Raw genomic sequence first — 14,568 nt, forward strand, 5'->3', positions numbered from 1 at the left:
ACACGAGAAAACGCCAACCGCGATTTCATAATCGGTGAAAAAAAAAAAACACTGCTGCAGCTGCATACCAGATACCGTAAGAAAGAATCGATTCTAATTCCATCTCGAATTCGAGATTAAGGCTTTGCGTGGCTTTCGTGAATAATCGTAATTCTCAAATTTTACAGGAAATATTCCAAGATTCGACGAATCGAAACAAAGCTGTACGTGTAACTTACTCTTAGATTTACTTTGAACTTTGGAAACGAAATTCGCCCTTGAAATAGTTCTAGTTCTGTACAACGCTTGTTTTTTTTTTTTCTTTTTTCTTTCTTCTCTTCATTTCCATCAATGTTTAGTTTGGCTAACGTTGGCAACGATTCCGAGTCTCTCGTCTTTCTTCTTCTCTATTTTCAAACTGCATATTCGATGAATCAGCTATTTCTATTTCATTGCATACCTACTTGGAAAACTGAGAGCATCTGCGGGTAAGAGACGTAAGACGCGCGCGGTAGATACCGCAAATAGTAGGAATTACGCAATAGAAATGAGTCTCGAATTCATACGATATATGCGTTTACAATCAATGTCATTGTCATGCGAACGACGGGGCGACGCGGAGAAGGAGAGAAAGAGAAAGAGAGAGAAATCGGTGCATATAATATCTCGTATATCGTATGTCAAGGGCTGGATTATTAGACGGCTAACAACGTATTGTCTCTCTCTTCTATTAAGCTCGCCCAGATACAGGCGATCGAAAATAGCCTTCGCAGAAGATAAACAAAAGGCTGCAGCGCGATTATACGTGCTGTACATTCGGCCGTCCGTACAACCTGCGCTTACTTAATTATAACATTTGAATTTCGCATGACTGCAGACAAGAGAAGGAGAGAGACAGAGAGAGAGAGAGAGAGAGTCGGTATTTTTATAAGTACTGTAAATTTCGTATCGCGCTGCTTATTTGTTGTTAGTCACCGCGTTGAACGTAACTGACGACTCCCCTCGACGTTCCACGAGTCAAATGCCATAAAAATTAGTCTTTATTAGCTGATGTGAGAAGAAAAAGAGATGAAAAAAGAAAATGAAAGACTTGGAACGGAGGGAAGAGACGGCCTCTCTAGAAGCCTTATTATTTACATCGAGAAAACTCTAAACAAAGTTACTTTTTCTCTTTCCAAATATATACATACATAACTAAATTATCCCGAGTACCTTCACAGCATCGGTGATGAAACGTCGAGCGTGGGCACGGATCGTGTTTTGTTTCGTAGCTGGTTTTTTTTTTCTTGTTTTATTTTATTTTTATTTATTTCTTGTTATTCTTGTTTACTTTCCGTTTCTTCGTATCGTCGCGATATAATATACGTCTATTTCCGAGGCTAATATACTTGTTTCAACTGTTATTAACCGACCAGCAACCCTAGACAAGAGACGATTTGACTGATGAGTGAAGCGAGTTTCTGAAGAGAAATTATGCAAGTATAGCCACAACTGTAAAATTACGACAAGGTTGAAGGGTCTGTTGTTACAAAATACAGCGAGGGGGACAGGCGCGTGGTTCACATGAATGTGTAAGCATGCATGCATACCTGTGGAGTTTCGAAGCGGTTGGTCCGTGTCACGAGGCCGAGAGAATAGTAAACAAGAGAACAGAACAATACCACGCACGAAACACACAATATATTAATTATAACCAGTGATATGCGGCTTTAATTGAAACGGAAAAACTTCAATACACAATCGGTAAAACTACAACGGGTTATTTTATCACGTGTAAGTTAAACTTGGCCACGGGGCGCACGCACATCGAGCACCCACTACGCGTTCCACACCGTACGTACACAATACAGATTACAGATTAAATATTATGGCTGCGTGTGTCTCGACGTTCATGAATGAAACTAAATACGGATCGCCTCTCGGCCGGGGAAAACTACCGCGATCATTCGTTGGTTGGGCGGCCGTTTTATTCCCGTCGTGATTGGTCGAGTCCCTCGGATCACGCCGGCCGCCATTTGGCGTTTCCTATTGGCCGAGAGGCTCTGACTGACGCGTTTGAATTCACCGCGCTAGTCAAGCTGGCAACTAACGCGGAAAATATATATCAATCAGGCGACAGGGGTAAGAATAGTTCGAGAAAATAAGTAAGGAGATATCTAATTTTCTTATTCTCGCCCTCGTAGAACGGTAAATATTGCTATTTGTCAATTTGAGATTTTTTTTACACTTTTTTCGTAAAACCGGAAATCAACGGTTACGGTAGTCGTAGCCATTTCTGCTAGGCGCAGCTGATTTGTCTCAATTTTCTCAAACCTCTTCGGGGATAAAACCAAGTAAAACGTAAGTTTAATGCGGAGAAATTTGATCGAAGAACGACGGATTTTGAGGTCAACTAATCTACGGATCTGTTTCATCTACACTTTTTATCGTGTCACTGTTATCGTCTGCTGTCTTCGGATTCTTAGATATTGATTATATGCCATAACCTAAAAATATTAGTTATATATTTTGTTATATAATAGTCACTTTTATTTATCCGCGAAACGTAGACTGGCCAATTCGAGAATAAAATATACACATTCCGGGAGCCGCTCGCTCGGTATTTTCGGCCTGGTCATAAAGTAGCGACATAAGTAAAAAAAAAAAAAATTGCATATTTACGTTATCAATTCTATTAGACAATCATGCTGAGCTCCCGCCTTGCTACCGGACTCAAGGAGGTCCCTAAGGTCCTGAAACGTAACATTGGCATTTTGGCCCCGGCACTGCAGAAGGCCAGTGACCCAATTCAGCAACTGTTCGTTGACAAAATCCGAGAATACAAGTCCAAGAACACGTAAGTTTGGCTGCTTGGGTCTGTTTTAATCGAATACCGTCAAGCACATATATAGCTCGATATAACAACTTGACTTACCGGTGAATTTTCTTTACGTGCCATTCAGAGGTAGCAAAACACTTGTAGATGCTTCCCCTGAAACGATTAAAGAGCTTCAATCAGAGCTGGAGAAGGCGGCAAAGCACGCTGGCGGTGGAGGTGGAGTAGACCTGACTCAATTCCCGCAGTTCAAATTTGACGGTAAGTTGCGCCGTCATGTTTTAGTCAGTTGTAAGATTTTTTAAATCAATGTAACAACCAATAGAAATCTGCAAAGCATACAATCATAATTGTACATAACTTTAGATCGATACTTTTTTACTTTTTCAGAACCCAAAGTCGACCCCATCAATATGCAGACTCAGTAAATGTATCTACATATTCAATAAATTACTGTAGATATTAATGTAACTTCCACAACTGTACACACATTGTAATATTGAAATATTAAATCGTAATAACAGACAAAATTCTTTGTAACATTGAGCAAATCCGAAGTAACCACGAAAAAATATCAATTGCTGGAATCAACAAGTTTAGAGAGATGACGAAAACTAGCCATAGTTACCTTACCGAATGTCTTCGTTTTGTTGAATAGTGCTTCACTCTACCAGTAATACAATATTTGTTTGAATGGAAAAAAAAAATATAAATTTTTAAGATAAATTTTACGATAGTTCTTTTCAAGATCAGTTTCAAGTTGCGCAGAAATTGTGTAACTTTGAGTGTAATCCGTTTTGGGGGAATGGAGTATAATTGTGATTTGTCTGGATCATCTGTACTTGAATCATCATTTCGGTAAATTCAAAAGAAACACTGCAATTCATAAAATATAATGTATTCACAGTCGTAAAAATTTTGTTTACAAAGTGAAAGTGTATTAAAGATAAACGATCAGTTATTACCGTTCAACTTGTTATTAGATGAGTGTTTTGAACAGTCTCTGCGAGAATAGGCATTCCAAATTTAATAGCTATTGATTTGGCCGTCTTTGCGAATCTTACAAGCTCACGTTTCGAAATGAGAGTTCTGTACTGCCCTGCGCAGGTGCAATATTCATTCATGTTTTCTCTTTTTATTTGATTACATTTCACACATTGTAAGTCTTGCAGTATATATCCCATACACTTTCTGTTTAGCGTATCTATAAGCGAAAATTCAATCTCCGCATTATCATAGCTGGTTTCACAGAGCGGACATTTCCACACGTGCCTATTATTCTCGAACGCGCGATCGTTATCCTTGCATAAATCGATATCACGAGTGTGATAGCAAGCTTTGCATATCACTTCGGGCAAAGTGAAGGACACACAGGGATCGCTCCATTCCGCACTGTCACCGAAATTCCCTACTCCTATTAAACGCAATAAATTTCTTTTTAAAATATGTACTTCTGCTTCGACTTCTTTGTCCAAGGATAAAACCTTGCATATAGATTTGACCAGTTCGAGAGCTGGATTAATTTTCTTTGATTCGGCATCGCCGAAATCAAGATAGGGATTCTCCTCACGTGTTAAAATCTTCTCCGGCAGTTTCTTGTGAATCTTTTGCACTATTTGAAACAGTTTGTGCGACATTTCACTGGATATTATTTTCTTGGCAAACTCGGCTGTGCTCTCAAGAGCTCCAAGTCCAAGCGGTGCAGTTAACGTTTGACTAAGGCTGCTGTTTTTCCTTTTTCTACGTCTTGGCGTCGCATCGGATGATTCGCTTTCACTCATGTGCTGATAAACTGCACTTATGTATCCAGCTACGATCGCGTTGAAGCTTGCCTGGCACGCCGCCTCTTCTGGTAAATACTCAATGAGATTCCAATTCATTATTATCTCTGGCCCATCATCGTCATCCTCTTCATCCGGCTCTGTGTCAGGAACATACTGGTTACCCCTCAACTCGTCCGGAATCTTCCCCTTCACGCCAGCGTGATTTGGTAAATCTAGCCAAATCAGATACTCCCAACACTGTTGGTAAGTTATTTCGATGCTGTGAAACAGTTCCTTATTCTTAATGGACTTTACAACGAATTCAACATACCCGAGAGCATCCGATATCAGCCTCTTTTTTGAGCATAAAATGATTTTATTAAAGTTAGCAAATATGATGATCGAGCCGAGCCTTCTGAACTCCGCGACAAGTTGAATGAACAATTTTTTCATCAAGTTATGGAGTGTCCTGCGCAGCGCCGGATCGTATAGTAACGCACTAGGTGACCTGAGCCAACGATAGAAGTGAATCACCTGATAATCAGCAAACACGTTTCGGTACTCTGATATGTCTCGCAACCAGGAATTTACCATCGTCTTAAGAACCTTGAATGCTGCACTGCAAAGAGCGGTCTCATCGTAACTTGGAATTGCCGTTATTCCGGCTCCTCCGGAGACTATTTCCTGCAGGGAAGCTTGAGGCATATTGTCAAAGGCGACAAACGTGCTGGTTCCTTCTATATCGTTGACACGATGACATTGGAGCAGTGTATTTACTGCCAAACTTTCAACATCCAGCTCTACGCAAGTACTGGAATAAGTGCCTGCATTGTTGGCCGCGCAACTCGAGCTTTCCTCAAAATCAGTTAACAACCTATTATCATCATTTTCGCTACCTCCTAAATCGGGCCTTTCAGTAGGTGAACACCATAAAACGAAATTGTGTTTCTGCAAGTGTCTGGCATAAAATAAGTCTGCACCAAATATTGTTGGATCCGCCGGTAGATTGCCAATTGGAGCATGAAAGTAACGGCACTGTTGAATCATGAGGTCAAGAATTTGGTCCGACTTCAGATAGTGGCGAATCATGGCTTTCGCACCTACTCTTTGCCAGTCCAAAGTACTGTACAAATTTTCCATATCTTGTATGTGCGTATTAACCATTGGGAATTCAGTCAAGACCGGCATTTGCCGTGACAATACGGAAATATCGATTGGTGATTGAATCGCGAGTAATGTTGGCCCTTTCTTCTCGTTTTTATAGGCCTGGAGCGCGCTTTGTACCAAACGCTGAACCTGTTTCAAGTCCGTTTCGACCCTGACATTGAACTGGATCTCGTCGGGTAAACTCTTGACATAGTTCTGTATATCGCTATTCAGTAAGTTATTTCTTTCAGAGACATACAACGTGTTCATATTTGGCATTTGATTTGTCCTAACGGAGTCAAGAACAAAGATGTAAGCCCTTTTAGTCGGAGCTAGAAAAAGACCCCACATTGCTTTCTGACCGACAGCAGACCAGTGATGGTACAAAAATATATGTTTCAGTACTTGTTTTCGCTCGAGATACGGTTGGGTGGCAATGCTTTTGAACTGCAGTTGATTAAGATGAAAAGTATCCGTTCCGGTCTTTATGTCAGCTGCCGCTGATCGATCGACGACGCAAATACATCCCAGTTGCAATATAGCTCTAAACTGTAACGGCATTTGAGTTTCATAAATTCCTTCTATGTTGGGGCATGATAGATCTGCCATAAGTTCCGGACCGTGTTTCTTATAGTTACTTTCCGGTACAGAGTACTGATACAAATTGTATACGATTCGAGAACGAGGTAGTATCCTTGAACACTTCCTCCACAGGTCTTCCACAGTCGGATCCGGTCTGACTTTGCGAGAGTTTACATAAAATATGCGAGGAACTATCAACCGCAGTTGTTGCAGCTCTTGACCCACTAAAGCCCACAACCTGAACAAACCAGGTTCAGTCGTTTCTGCTATTTCAATTATCTGCCAGGGAGTATCGAACAATGCCCTTTGCGCTCGACGTAGGAACCCACCCATTGTACTAGTATTAGCATTTCTTACCACACCGGCGTAACTTGCTGGCGGAGAGATTTCCTCCGTTACTTTACTTCTCTTTGACTTCCGACGATCGTTCCTCTGATTCGCCTGATAAGCCCATTTCTTTTTCTGATACTGAATCCAGACCTGCTTTTCTTCTATCGTGTTTCCCAACGGAGGAGGTAAGCCGAGGACTTCTTTCCAGCTCTTATTTAGATTATTTTCATGTTCATCTTGCAAAGCAGCTCTCTTTCTCTTATTCACCATCGCCACTGGCTTCTTGAAAACATCTGAACCACCTGCTATATCTTCTATGTCTCTAATCTCATTTTCATCATGACTGTCTGATTCATCGTCGGAATCAGGAGTAGCGACTTTCTTTGGTTGTATAACAAACATTTCATTGATACGTCTCTGTTTAAGAACGTCATCCTTTTCCAGCATCTTCTTGTGCAACCAGTCAGGATGCTTTACTCTTGAAACGGGATTTGCAACCTGAAACAATTAATAAATGGTATTAAATGCAATTGACGCATTAGTTGATCAGATTATTGGTAGAATCTACTGACCCCTTGCATTGCTGCAGGTATTGTGATGATCTTTTGAATCGTACTTCCCAATCTTTCAATGTAGTAATTCCAGTCTAACACATCTCTTATGTCTGCATTTTGAATCGATGGGTCCTTAAGCCACTTTCGCAAATAATACCTTTTAACATTAGGATCAGATTGGAAAATGGCTAACGGAATGGCTCTGAAATCATGACAGTTAATGTTAAAAATGGAAATCCATCCCTCGTAATACCATAACATAGAAATAATCAGAAAATCGGGGATTATACCTTTCTGTAACAGGTGCACCCTCAGGTTTTCTTGATATGATAAATTTGCAGGCAAGACCTGCATCCTTGACCATCTGATCACCTAAGAATTCAGCTAATCGTTTAGCTGTCGAAATTGAAGTTGATTTCTGTGCACCGTATTCCTCTAGTTTACGCGACATAGATCTATTTTCCGAAATTAGATCAAACAACTCTGTATCAGGCATATTCGCACCCTGGACAATATTAAAAGTGTCAACATTTTCACGAAAAATTTATACTCACCTTTCATCTTATAACCAGAATAAGGAATGAAGTAGTGTTATATTGTGTGATTAACGTACCTTGGTATAAAGAACTTCGAGCCAGTGATCAGCAATTTTAGCCACCGAAGCGTAACATTTCTCCAAGGTGTCACCTTTTAGAAACGATTCAAATACAGAGGACTGAAATATTTTGACCAACTGAAGCTCCCCTCGTCGTTTTACTTCAAAACCTTTCAATTCAGCCAGCGAACCGTCAAAGTTGAAAACAGCGTAACGTTTCTTGAGCTTTTTTCCTTCCTCCTTTGAAGCTGGCAAAACCATTGCTAAGTAAGGACCATCAACTTCGAAGAATATCGAATTTTCACTTCGGACCTCATACACCAAATTTTCTGAGTCAACCAAATCGTGATAAGCATGATTAGTAAATTCCTCCTGCAAAGTAAAGTTTCACGTGAATAGGAAGAATGCAGAGATCATAATAAATCCCTATTTATAATTGCCAAGTACCACAAGTGGTAAAAAAAAAAGATCAGAATTAGTATCAGTATACTTTGTGAAATTTTACCTTGACCATGAAATTGAGCACTGCATTCGGGTATGATATTGTGATTTTTGATTTTTTTTGATCCGTTGTTGTGATGATTTCATTGTCAGGAAAAGAAGCAGGTAAAACGCACCAAATACCATCAGTATCCAGCTCCAAGGGGCGTCCTACTTGTTCAATTATCTCTCTAGCTTTCTTAATTATATGAGCCCCAGTATAACATACGATACCACCCATTTCCATACTATACCATCGAGATCTAAACGACAGAAGATGATAATAATAATTCAATGCAATCGATACAATGCATTAATTTGATGCTTAAGTGATCCAAGACAATATACTTACCCTTTTCGCATAACGTATCCATAGAAAGAATTCAATATACATTTATGAGCAAGCTGTAAAGAGTCGTACAAAATTTCCCGGTTTTTAGCAGACTTAATTTCACCAGCATCGCCCTTAGCTACAGCAGCGGAGACTTGTTGCTTTGAAACTTTCGTCAGAGCCTTATATTCGTATCGTCTGTCTCTGAACGCCCTGACTGTATCCACGTAGAAAGAATTCTCTTTCTGACATACTGTTTGTGTCCTTTCTTCCATCCTCGTTATCTTAGTTTTCTTGTAAGCTTTTCGGCAATATTCAGTCAGCCGTTTCTTCTCGTACATTGCCTGATCTTCTTTAGAAAGTTGATGAAAAGCCCTTTGAGGTCCACCGGGGAACAGTGGTGGAAATTTCTCTATTTCCAATTGTTGCTGTATTCTTTGAAACTCGCTCAAACTTGCTGGCGCTGAAAGAGGTATATTAATAAAAATTGAACTTTGAATTAGTAGGAAAGAGTAATTTCAGATAAACAAAACCAATCAAAAGAAAACTAACTGTGTTCTCCTCTCCACATCCATGTCATATTTCTTTGACAAACAGCATTCAATTTATTGTAATCACAGGCAGCGCAAACAGTTTCATCAACCATTGCCGATGGCTGTAGACGATTGGTTAAAATTATGTTTGGATACATGGCTCCAACGTCCAAGTGATAGATCACCGGATTCTCCATTCTCAGAGGCTGATCCCTGAGTGCTCTCAATTTGACTTTAACCTTCTCGACAACTTCGTCAAAATTCGTAACTTTCTCTAGGGATATCTTTTCTTCTTCTTCTATAGTATGTTTCAGAGCTTTTTCCACGCCGTCAATCAGTTTGTTAAACGCTTCTGGGACCATTTTAAACCGACATGGAATGTCAGCTCTAAATACACCAGATTCAAGAGCTTCGACGTGACCTCCTACGTAGGTCTCTTGATCCAAGACGTGTCCGTCTGCTGTTAGTTTATTCAACTGTGTTTCTTGCTTATTTGGAAATATAATATTGGCATGAAATGCTTCAACCATAAGGAGCGATTCGCAAAGTGTCCCAGATCCTTTCCTCAGGACCTTCAACATGTATAATACCCGATTTCAAGTTTTCTTTCAATGTGCAATAGTGGTATACAAACGAAAACGATACCCTTACATTGTGATATAAATAATAAAAAATTAATAATCAATCGAAGAAACAAATACTGTATCGTTATAGAAGGATAATTAATCATTGAACTAAGAATGCTGCAAACCTCATCTGGTTCCATTGGGATAATAGTACACAATGCAAAGATAAAAGGATGCACGTATTTCAAATAAAGGTAGTAAGTGGCGACAGCATCTGACACTGAATAATTGGCGAGAACGTGTGGCTGCTCACACGCCATTCTACACATTTCTTCAGGGTCCAACTCAACCGGATCATATCTCAACTTTGCTTTAGCTACAGCTTTCAAGTTTTGTGATCCCACAGGAAGGTACGAATCTCTCTTTACCCAACTGTAACAGATGGGTAGTTCATAAATTTATTTTTCAAGTAGAATATTCTTCTATTTAAGATGCATAACACAATATACATTATTTGTATAATTAATTAACATTAAATTCTATTTACGTACCATAAACAATCCATATGCATAGCTGGGCGACAAGTATAAACTCCATCTCTATTTTTAGAGAAACCAATTTTTTTTTTCATGTCTATATTATGTATGGCTGCTCTGGTTTCAACAAAAGGCCAATCGAAGAAGTCTCCGTTATATGTGACAAAAATATGGGGTTTGACATCGTTGATGTGAGCAAAAAACTTTCTGATAACAGCCTCTTCATTTGGCTCGTTATAAATGGTAAAAAATCCTTCAAATTCTGGTTTTGGAGTATACTCAAAGCTCTCTATATCTTTCGATATGATTTCTCTGTTCGTAATCAAGTATCCCTGAAAATAAACTGGTATCAAAATGGAAATGCTATTTAAACTTCACGTCTAAGAATCTTCTGCCTTACCTGACCATCAATCATGTACGAAATCATCATTATTTGATCTGTATTGACATCGGGAAACTTTAAAGGTAATTTAGTTGTCTCAATATCGTATGCCAAGACTATAGGGTCTGGTCTTTCGATAATATCATCCCTACATATGATGATAGGTGGTTCAGTATGGCGTGATTTTACTGTATACCATTTTCCAACAAACACTTTAACATCTATGGATACCCTTACGTGAAAAGGTACATCGTACTCACTAAAAATTGAAGGCAACATTTGTTGATCAGAACTAGTGTCCACGAAACTACAACGAGTATACTGTTTGTTGGCTGCGCTACTCACCGAATATCAAGAATGTTATCCATATGGTCGGTTAAATTCTTTACAGGGTTGTGGTCACGTACATTCAATGAACTAGCCAACATTTCTGTGTAATATGTGTGGCTCTTTTCACGTTCCTTATTCTTTTTAACAGCAGACATTATTTCACGCCGTACTTTGACAAGGTCAGTCATGTTAGTAAAAGTTAGTTTCAAGTACTTCTGTTTCAGCCCAATTAGGTGATTCGGCTGTCAAGAAAAAATGGTTCAGTGCTGATGATCTGAATGTACTTTTCTTGTATATCTGCACACACTTTTGAAATCGAAGCGACAACGACTTTATAAATAGCATTGGTAAATTACCAGATCCAAGTCTTCTTTTGTCAATGGGTAAACTTTAGCCAAAAATCCAGGGTACTTTTTTTGCAAAAAAGTTGCCACTTCTTGCAAAGTATCCTTTTTGCATAGCACGTAAAAATAAGGATTATACGGCAGGGATATTTTAAATCTTGTCCCATCCTCTTCCATAAAGTAATAGTCGACTGCACTTACTAAACGCTTATCATCCTCTATCACCTCGGTCTATAAACGAATGGAAAAGAAATGATTGAATTTCATTGAAGTTATGCATTCTAAACAAGCTATTATGACAAAATGAAACAAGCATATTACTATCAGGAAGCAAATAGGTATAATTTTCATTCGAAACATAAAATAGGACTGAACTTACAGAATGCATGTTCAGCAGAAAACCTGTGCGCTCCTTACTATCGTTGACTCTGACAAAGCCATATAATTCATCGATTCTATCATTTTCTATCGACTGTCGTAAACGGCCCTCTGCTGAATCCTCTCTGCGAATTGATAATAAGCAAAGTATAAGAAAGTAAGTAAGAGCTAGATTGTAGAAGAAAAACCAGGCATTAGATTTCTCGAACGACGCATATATTTCTACTGCAGATAAGTGATCATTTTAATCATAAAATGAACAATCCATAAAAAATCAGCAGCTCTGATGATATTTATTGATAAAGGAAAAAAGAAACCACGGTAAAAATTACTTTTAGTATGAATAATGAACCTTACCTCGGTACGTTTGGTTCTTGACCGAACTGTTGGTTGGTGTTGAAAGGCGCTTTGGGTGTGCGAAACTTGTTTTTATTTTGAATAAACATTGTGTGTTTTGCCTTTGATTGATGAAGTTCGTTTTAAATAAATAAATAAAATTCGTACATGTCCGTGCGTTTGACACTAAACTTATAACCTCGAGGTTCAACACTGAATTCTACATTTTTGGCGCGAACTGGTTTCTAAGTTTCAAAGGATCAGGCAGGGGGCAAACCCATCGAGATTATTATTTTAGGTGCGTTCCAAAAATATATGCAATCTACGAGCAGTCCGTATCTTTGTTGCTCCATCGCGTTCGCCATTCTTCATTTCTCTTTTGTATCACTGGCCGGTATTTCAGAACGCTGCCTTTGTCAAACATTAAAATCCACGTGGGTAGAAGATCAGAGTCTGGAAAAGACAACAAGCCAACCTGAAAATGCAGAAGGGTGATTCTTCTCGTATAATCTTAGAGGAATACGCCATTTCCAACGTAAGTACCATTTGTAATAAACAATGTATCGCAACTCAATGTATTGCATCAATTAATGAAAACCGATTCATTTTAACTCAGGCTGTGGAACATTCCATTGTTCAAGAAGGAGAACCATGGAGCATCGAGAAATTTGCAGAGGTGGGTAATTAGGAGAATAATAAAATCATTCAACGCTACATAGTAACTCTCAAGTCAGATGTAACTATCCGTCCTTTTATGTAGCATTCAAAAAGACTATATTTCTTTCATATGACTTTTCTTTCTGTCTAATAATGAGTGCTAATTGGAGTCGCTTGGGGTTCAGATACACTTGGAATGCGATGACTTTCTTAAAATTTATTTACACAGAACCTCAAGGTGGAGATCATCAGAGAAGGAGATAACGGGAGAGAGTTAGAGTTTGATCTAATTGGCTGTGCCCCAGCTTTGGCAAATGCATTTCGCAGAATCCTATTGAGCGAGGTACCTTCAATGGCTATAGAAAAAGTTTTCATACGAAATAACACGAGTCTAATCCAAGATGAGGTTCTGGCTCATAGGTAGTTGCAAGAAAACTTTTTTATATAATACACTGGTCAACTGAGGTGCATTACAAAAAACTTGTTTGTAAGAAAACATGCAAAGGGAGACAGACTGATTTATCTATTTTCATGAATTTTCAGATTAGGATTATTGCCTTTACGAGCAGATCCTCGTTTGTTTGAATATCCGGCACTACCGGTAAGTGAAGATGAAGATGCTAGCGATCAAGACACTTTGCGCTATGAATTAAAAGTGACTTGTTCGTTGAATCCACATCCCCGTAAAGATTCTCGAAGACCGGAGGATATTTACATTAACGACAATGGTGAATATTAAAGTTGTCCAATTAATTATTTTGCAACGATTTGTAAAAAAAAATTTTTGTATCTTACTTTTCAATCTAACAAACAGGATATTTTAGTGAAAATGAAGAATGATGAACTTCAAAATTCACTATCTTCATAGTAATGACGATTTCCGTGGATCTTTCTATTTTCAATATTTTACTGAGTTATCAGCTATGAATCCTATCACAATTATAAAACTTAATCGTTTATATTTACAGTTTATAGTAGAGATGTGAAATGGGTACCACTTGGACAGCAGGCAGAAATTTATCCCAAAGGCGAAGAGCAGCTTGGCGTCTTGGAAAGTGACATATTAATATGCAAGATGCGTCCCGGTCAGGAAATACATGCTTTTATGCACGCAGTTAAAGGGATCGGCAAAGACCACGCCAAATTCTCGCCAGTAGGTTTGTATCAAAATTTCAAGTCTTTCAATTGATTGCATTAATAAAAGAAAAGGAAAAAGAGTTATTAATCTTCTCCATTTATCGTGCAGCCACTGCTACGTATAGAATGCTGCCTGAAATTAAACTCACGAAACCAGTCAAAGGGGAGATGGCTGAGCGCTTGAAGGGCTGTTTTAGTCCTGGAGTAATTGAAATTGTTCGGGATAAAAAGAATGGGCCAGACGATCGTGAGGCTAGGGTGAAAAATGCCCGGTACGACAGCTGCTCCAGGAATGTATTCAGACATAATGATCTCAAGGAATGCGTTCAGCTGACCCGTGTGCCTGACCATTTTATCTGTAAGTTTTCGTATCAATTAACGATAGACCATTTTCATAACAAAATCACAAGTCTAAATAATTTTTTTTGTCTACTAATGATAGTTTTTCTTCATCCTTTCAACTTCTCTCATCAATTACAGATTCAGGCATTCGATCCATAATATTTATTGAATTGGTTTGTTTGTTTGTTCAATCATTTAGTTACCATTGAATCGCTCGGTGCTTTACCTCCAGCTGTTCTCTTCCTGGAAGCAGTCAAAACTTTGAAAGCAAAGTGCAGGACTTTCATCGAAGAAATCGACAACATTGCTTGATGCGATACTATGAAATTGATTTATAATTAACAAAACAGATGCATTTTTAATAAAATCCTGCACCCTTTGGCAGTGTACTATTGCTAATTCTTTCTTCCTAAGTCTAACAATTGTCAAGCACACAAATAAGGGGACGGAAA

At 38.7% G+C, this 14,568-nt stretch overlaps 4 protein-coding genes across 5 annotated transcripts in view; 2 read left to right on the forward strand and 2 right to left on the reverse strand.

Moving 5' to 3' along the window:
- Nucleotides 1-1,880, reverse strand: part of LOC107216676 (protein C-ets-1) — a 150,521-nt gene extending 148,641 nt beyond the window's left edge. Inside the window, exon 1 of the mRNA XM_046736227.1 lies at nucleotides 1,569-1,880. The gene's annotated coding sequence lies outside the window, so the exon portion shown is untranslated. The remainder of the gene's footprint in view (nucleotides 1-1,568) is intronic.
- Nucleotides 1,881-2,175: 295 nt separating this feature from the next.
- LOC107224944 (ATP synthase-coupling factor 6, mitochondrial) lies at nucleotides 2,176-3,324 on the forward strand. The gene is made up of 4 exons (XM_015665210.2): nucleotides 2,176-2,319; nucleotides 2,658-2,815; nucleotides 2,922-3,055; nucleotides 3,185-3,324. The coding sequence occupies exons 2-4, from the start codon at nucleotides 2,664-2,666 to the stop codon at nucleotides 3,220-3,222; spliced, it is 324 nt and encodes a 107-aa protein (XP_015520696.1). The 5' UTR covers nucleotides 2,176-2,319; nucleotides 2,658-2,663; the 3' UTR covers nucleotides 3,223-3,324.
- A 364-nt stretch (nucleotides 3,325-3,688) lies between these two features.
- On the reverse strand, nucleotides 3,689-12,388 carry LOC107224977 (DNA polymerase epsilon catalytic subunit 1). 2 transcript variants are annotated; one of them, XM_015665264.2, is made up of 14 exons: nucleotides 12,002-12,388; nucleotides 11,646-11,769; nucleotides 11,279-11,497; nucleotides 10,938-11,164; nucleotides 10,611-10,851; nucleotides 10,226-10,542; nucleotides 9,860-10,106; nucleotides 9,128-9,680; nucleotides 8,597-9,038; nucleotides 8,270-8,507; nucleotides 7,783-8,136; nucleotides 7,460-7,674; nucleotides 7,188-7,371; nucleotides 3,689-7,113 (listed from the first exon to the last, which is right to left on the reverse strand). In XM_015665264.2, exons 1-14 carry the CDS (start codon nucleotides 12,088-12,090, stop codon nucleotides 3,763-3,765), a joined length of 6,801 nt encoding a protein of 2,266 aa, XP_015520750.2. In that variant the 5' UTR covers nucleotides 12,091-12,388; the 3' UTR covers nucleotides 3,689-3,762. The 2 variants fall into 2 exon arrangements, with proteins under 2 accessions (XP_015520750.2, XP_046592198.1); XM_046736242.1 differs by lacking the exons at nucleotides 10,938-11,164; nucleotides 11,279-11,497; nucleotides 11,646-11,769; nucleotides 12,002-12,388 and having other exon boundaries at nucleotides 10,226-10,522; nucleotides 10,611-10,700.
- LOC107224962 (DNA-directed RNA polymerases I and III subunit RPAC1) lies at nucleotides 12,358-14,505 on the forward strand. Its single transcript, XM_015665245.2, has 7 exons — nucleotides 12,358-12,515; nucleotides 12,597-12,656; nucleotides 12,867-13,057; nucleotides 13,181-13,365; nucleotides 13,606-13,794; nucleotides 13,884-14,132; nucleotides 14,316-14,505. The coding sequence occupies exons 1-7, from the start codon at nucleotides 12,462-12,464 to the stop codon at nucleotides 14,426-14,428; spliced, it is 1,041 nt and encodes a 346-aa protein (XP_015520731.1). The 5' UTR covers nucleotides 12,358-12,461; the 3' UTR covers nucleotides 14,429-14,505.
- Nucleotides 14,506-14,568: the final 63 nt, after the last annotated feature.

This window comes from Neodiprion lecontei, chromosome 4, assembly GCF_021901455.1.
Source record: "Neodiprion lecontei isolate iyNeoLeco1 chromosome 4, iyNeoLeco1.1, whole genome shotgun sequence".
In the NCBI taxonomy this organism is placed as follows: domain Eukaryota; kingdom Metazoa; phylum Arthropoda; class Insecta; order Hymenoptera; family Diprionidae; genus Neodiprion; species Neodiprion lecontei.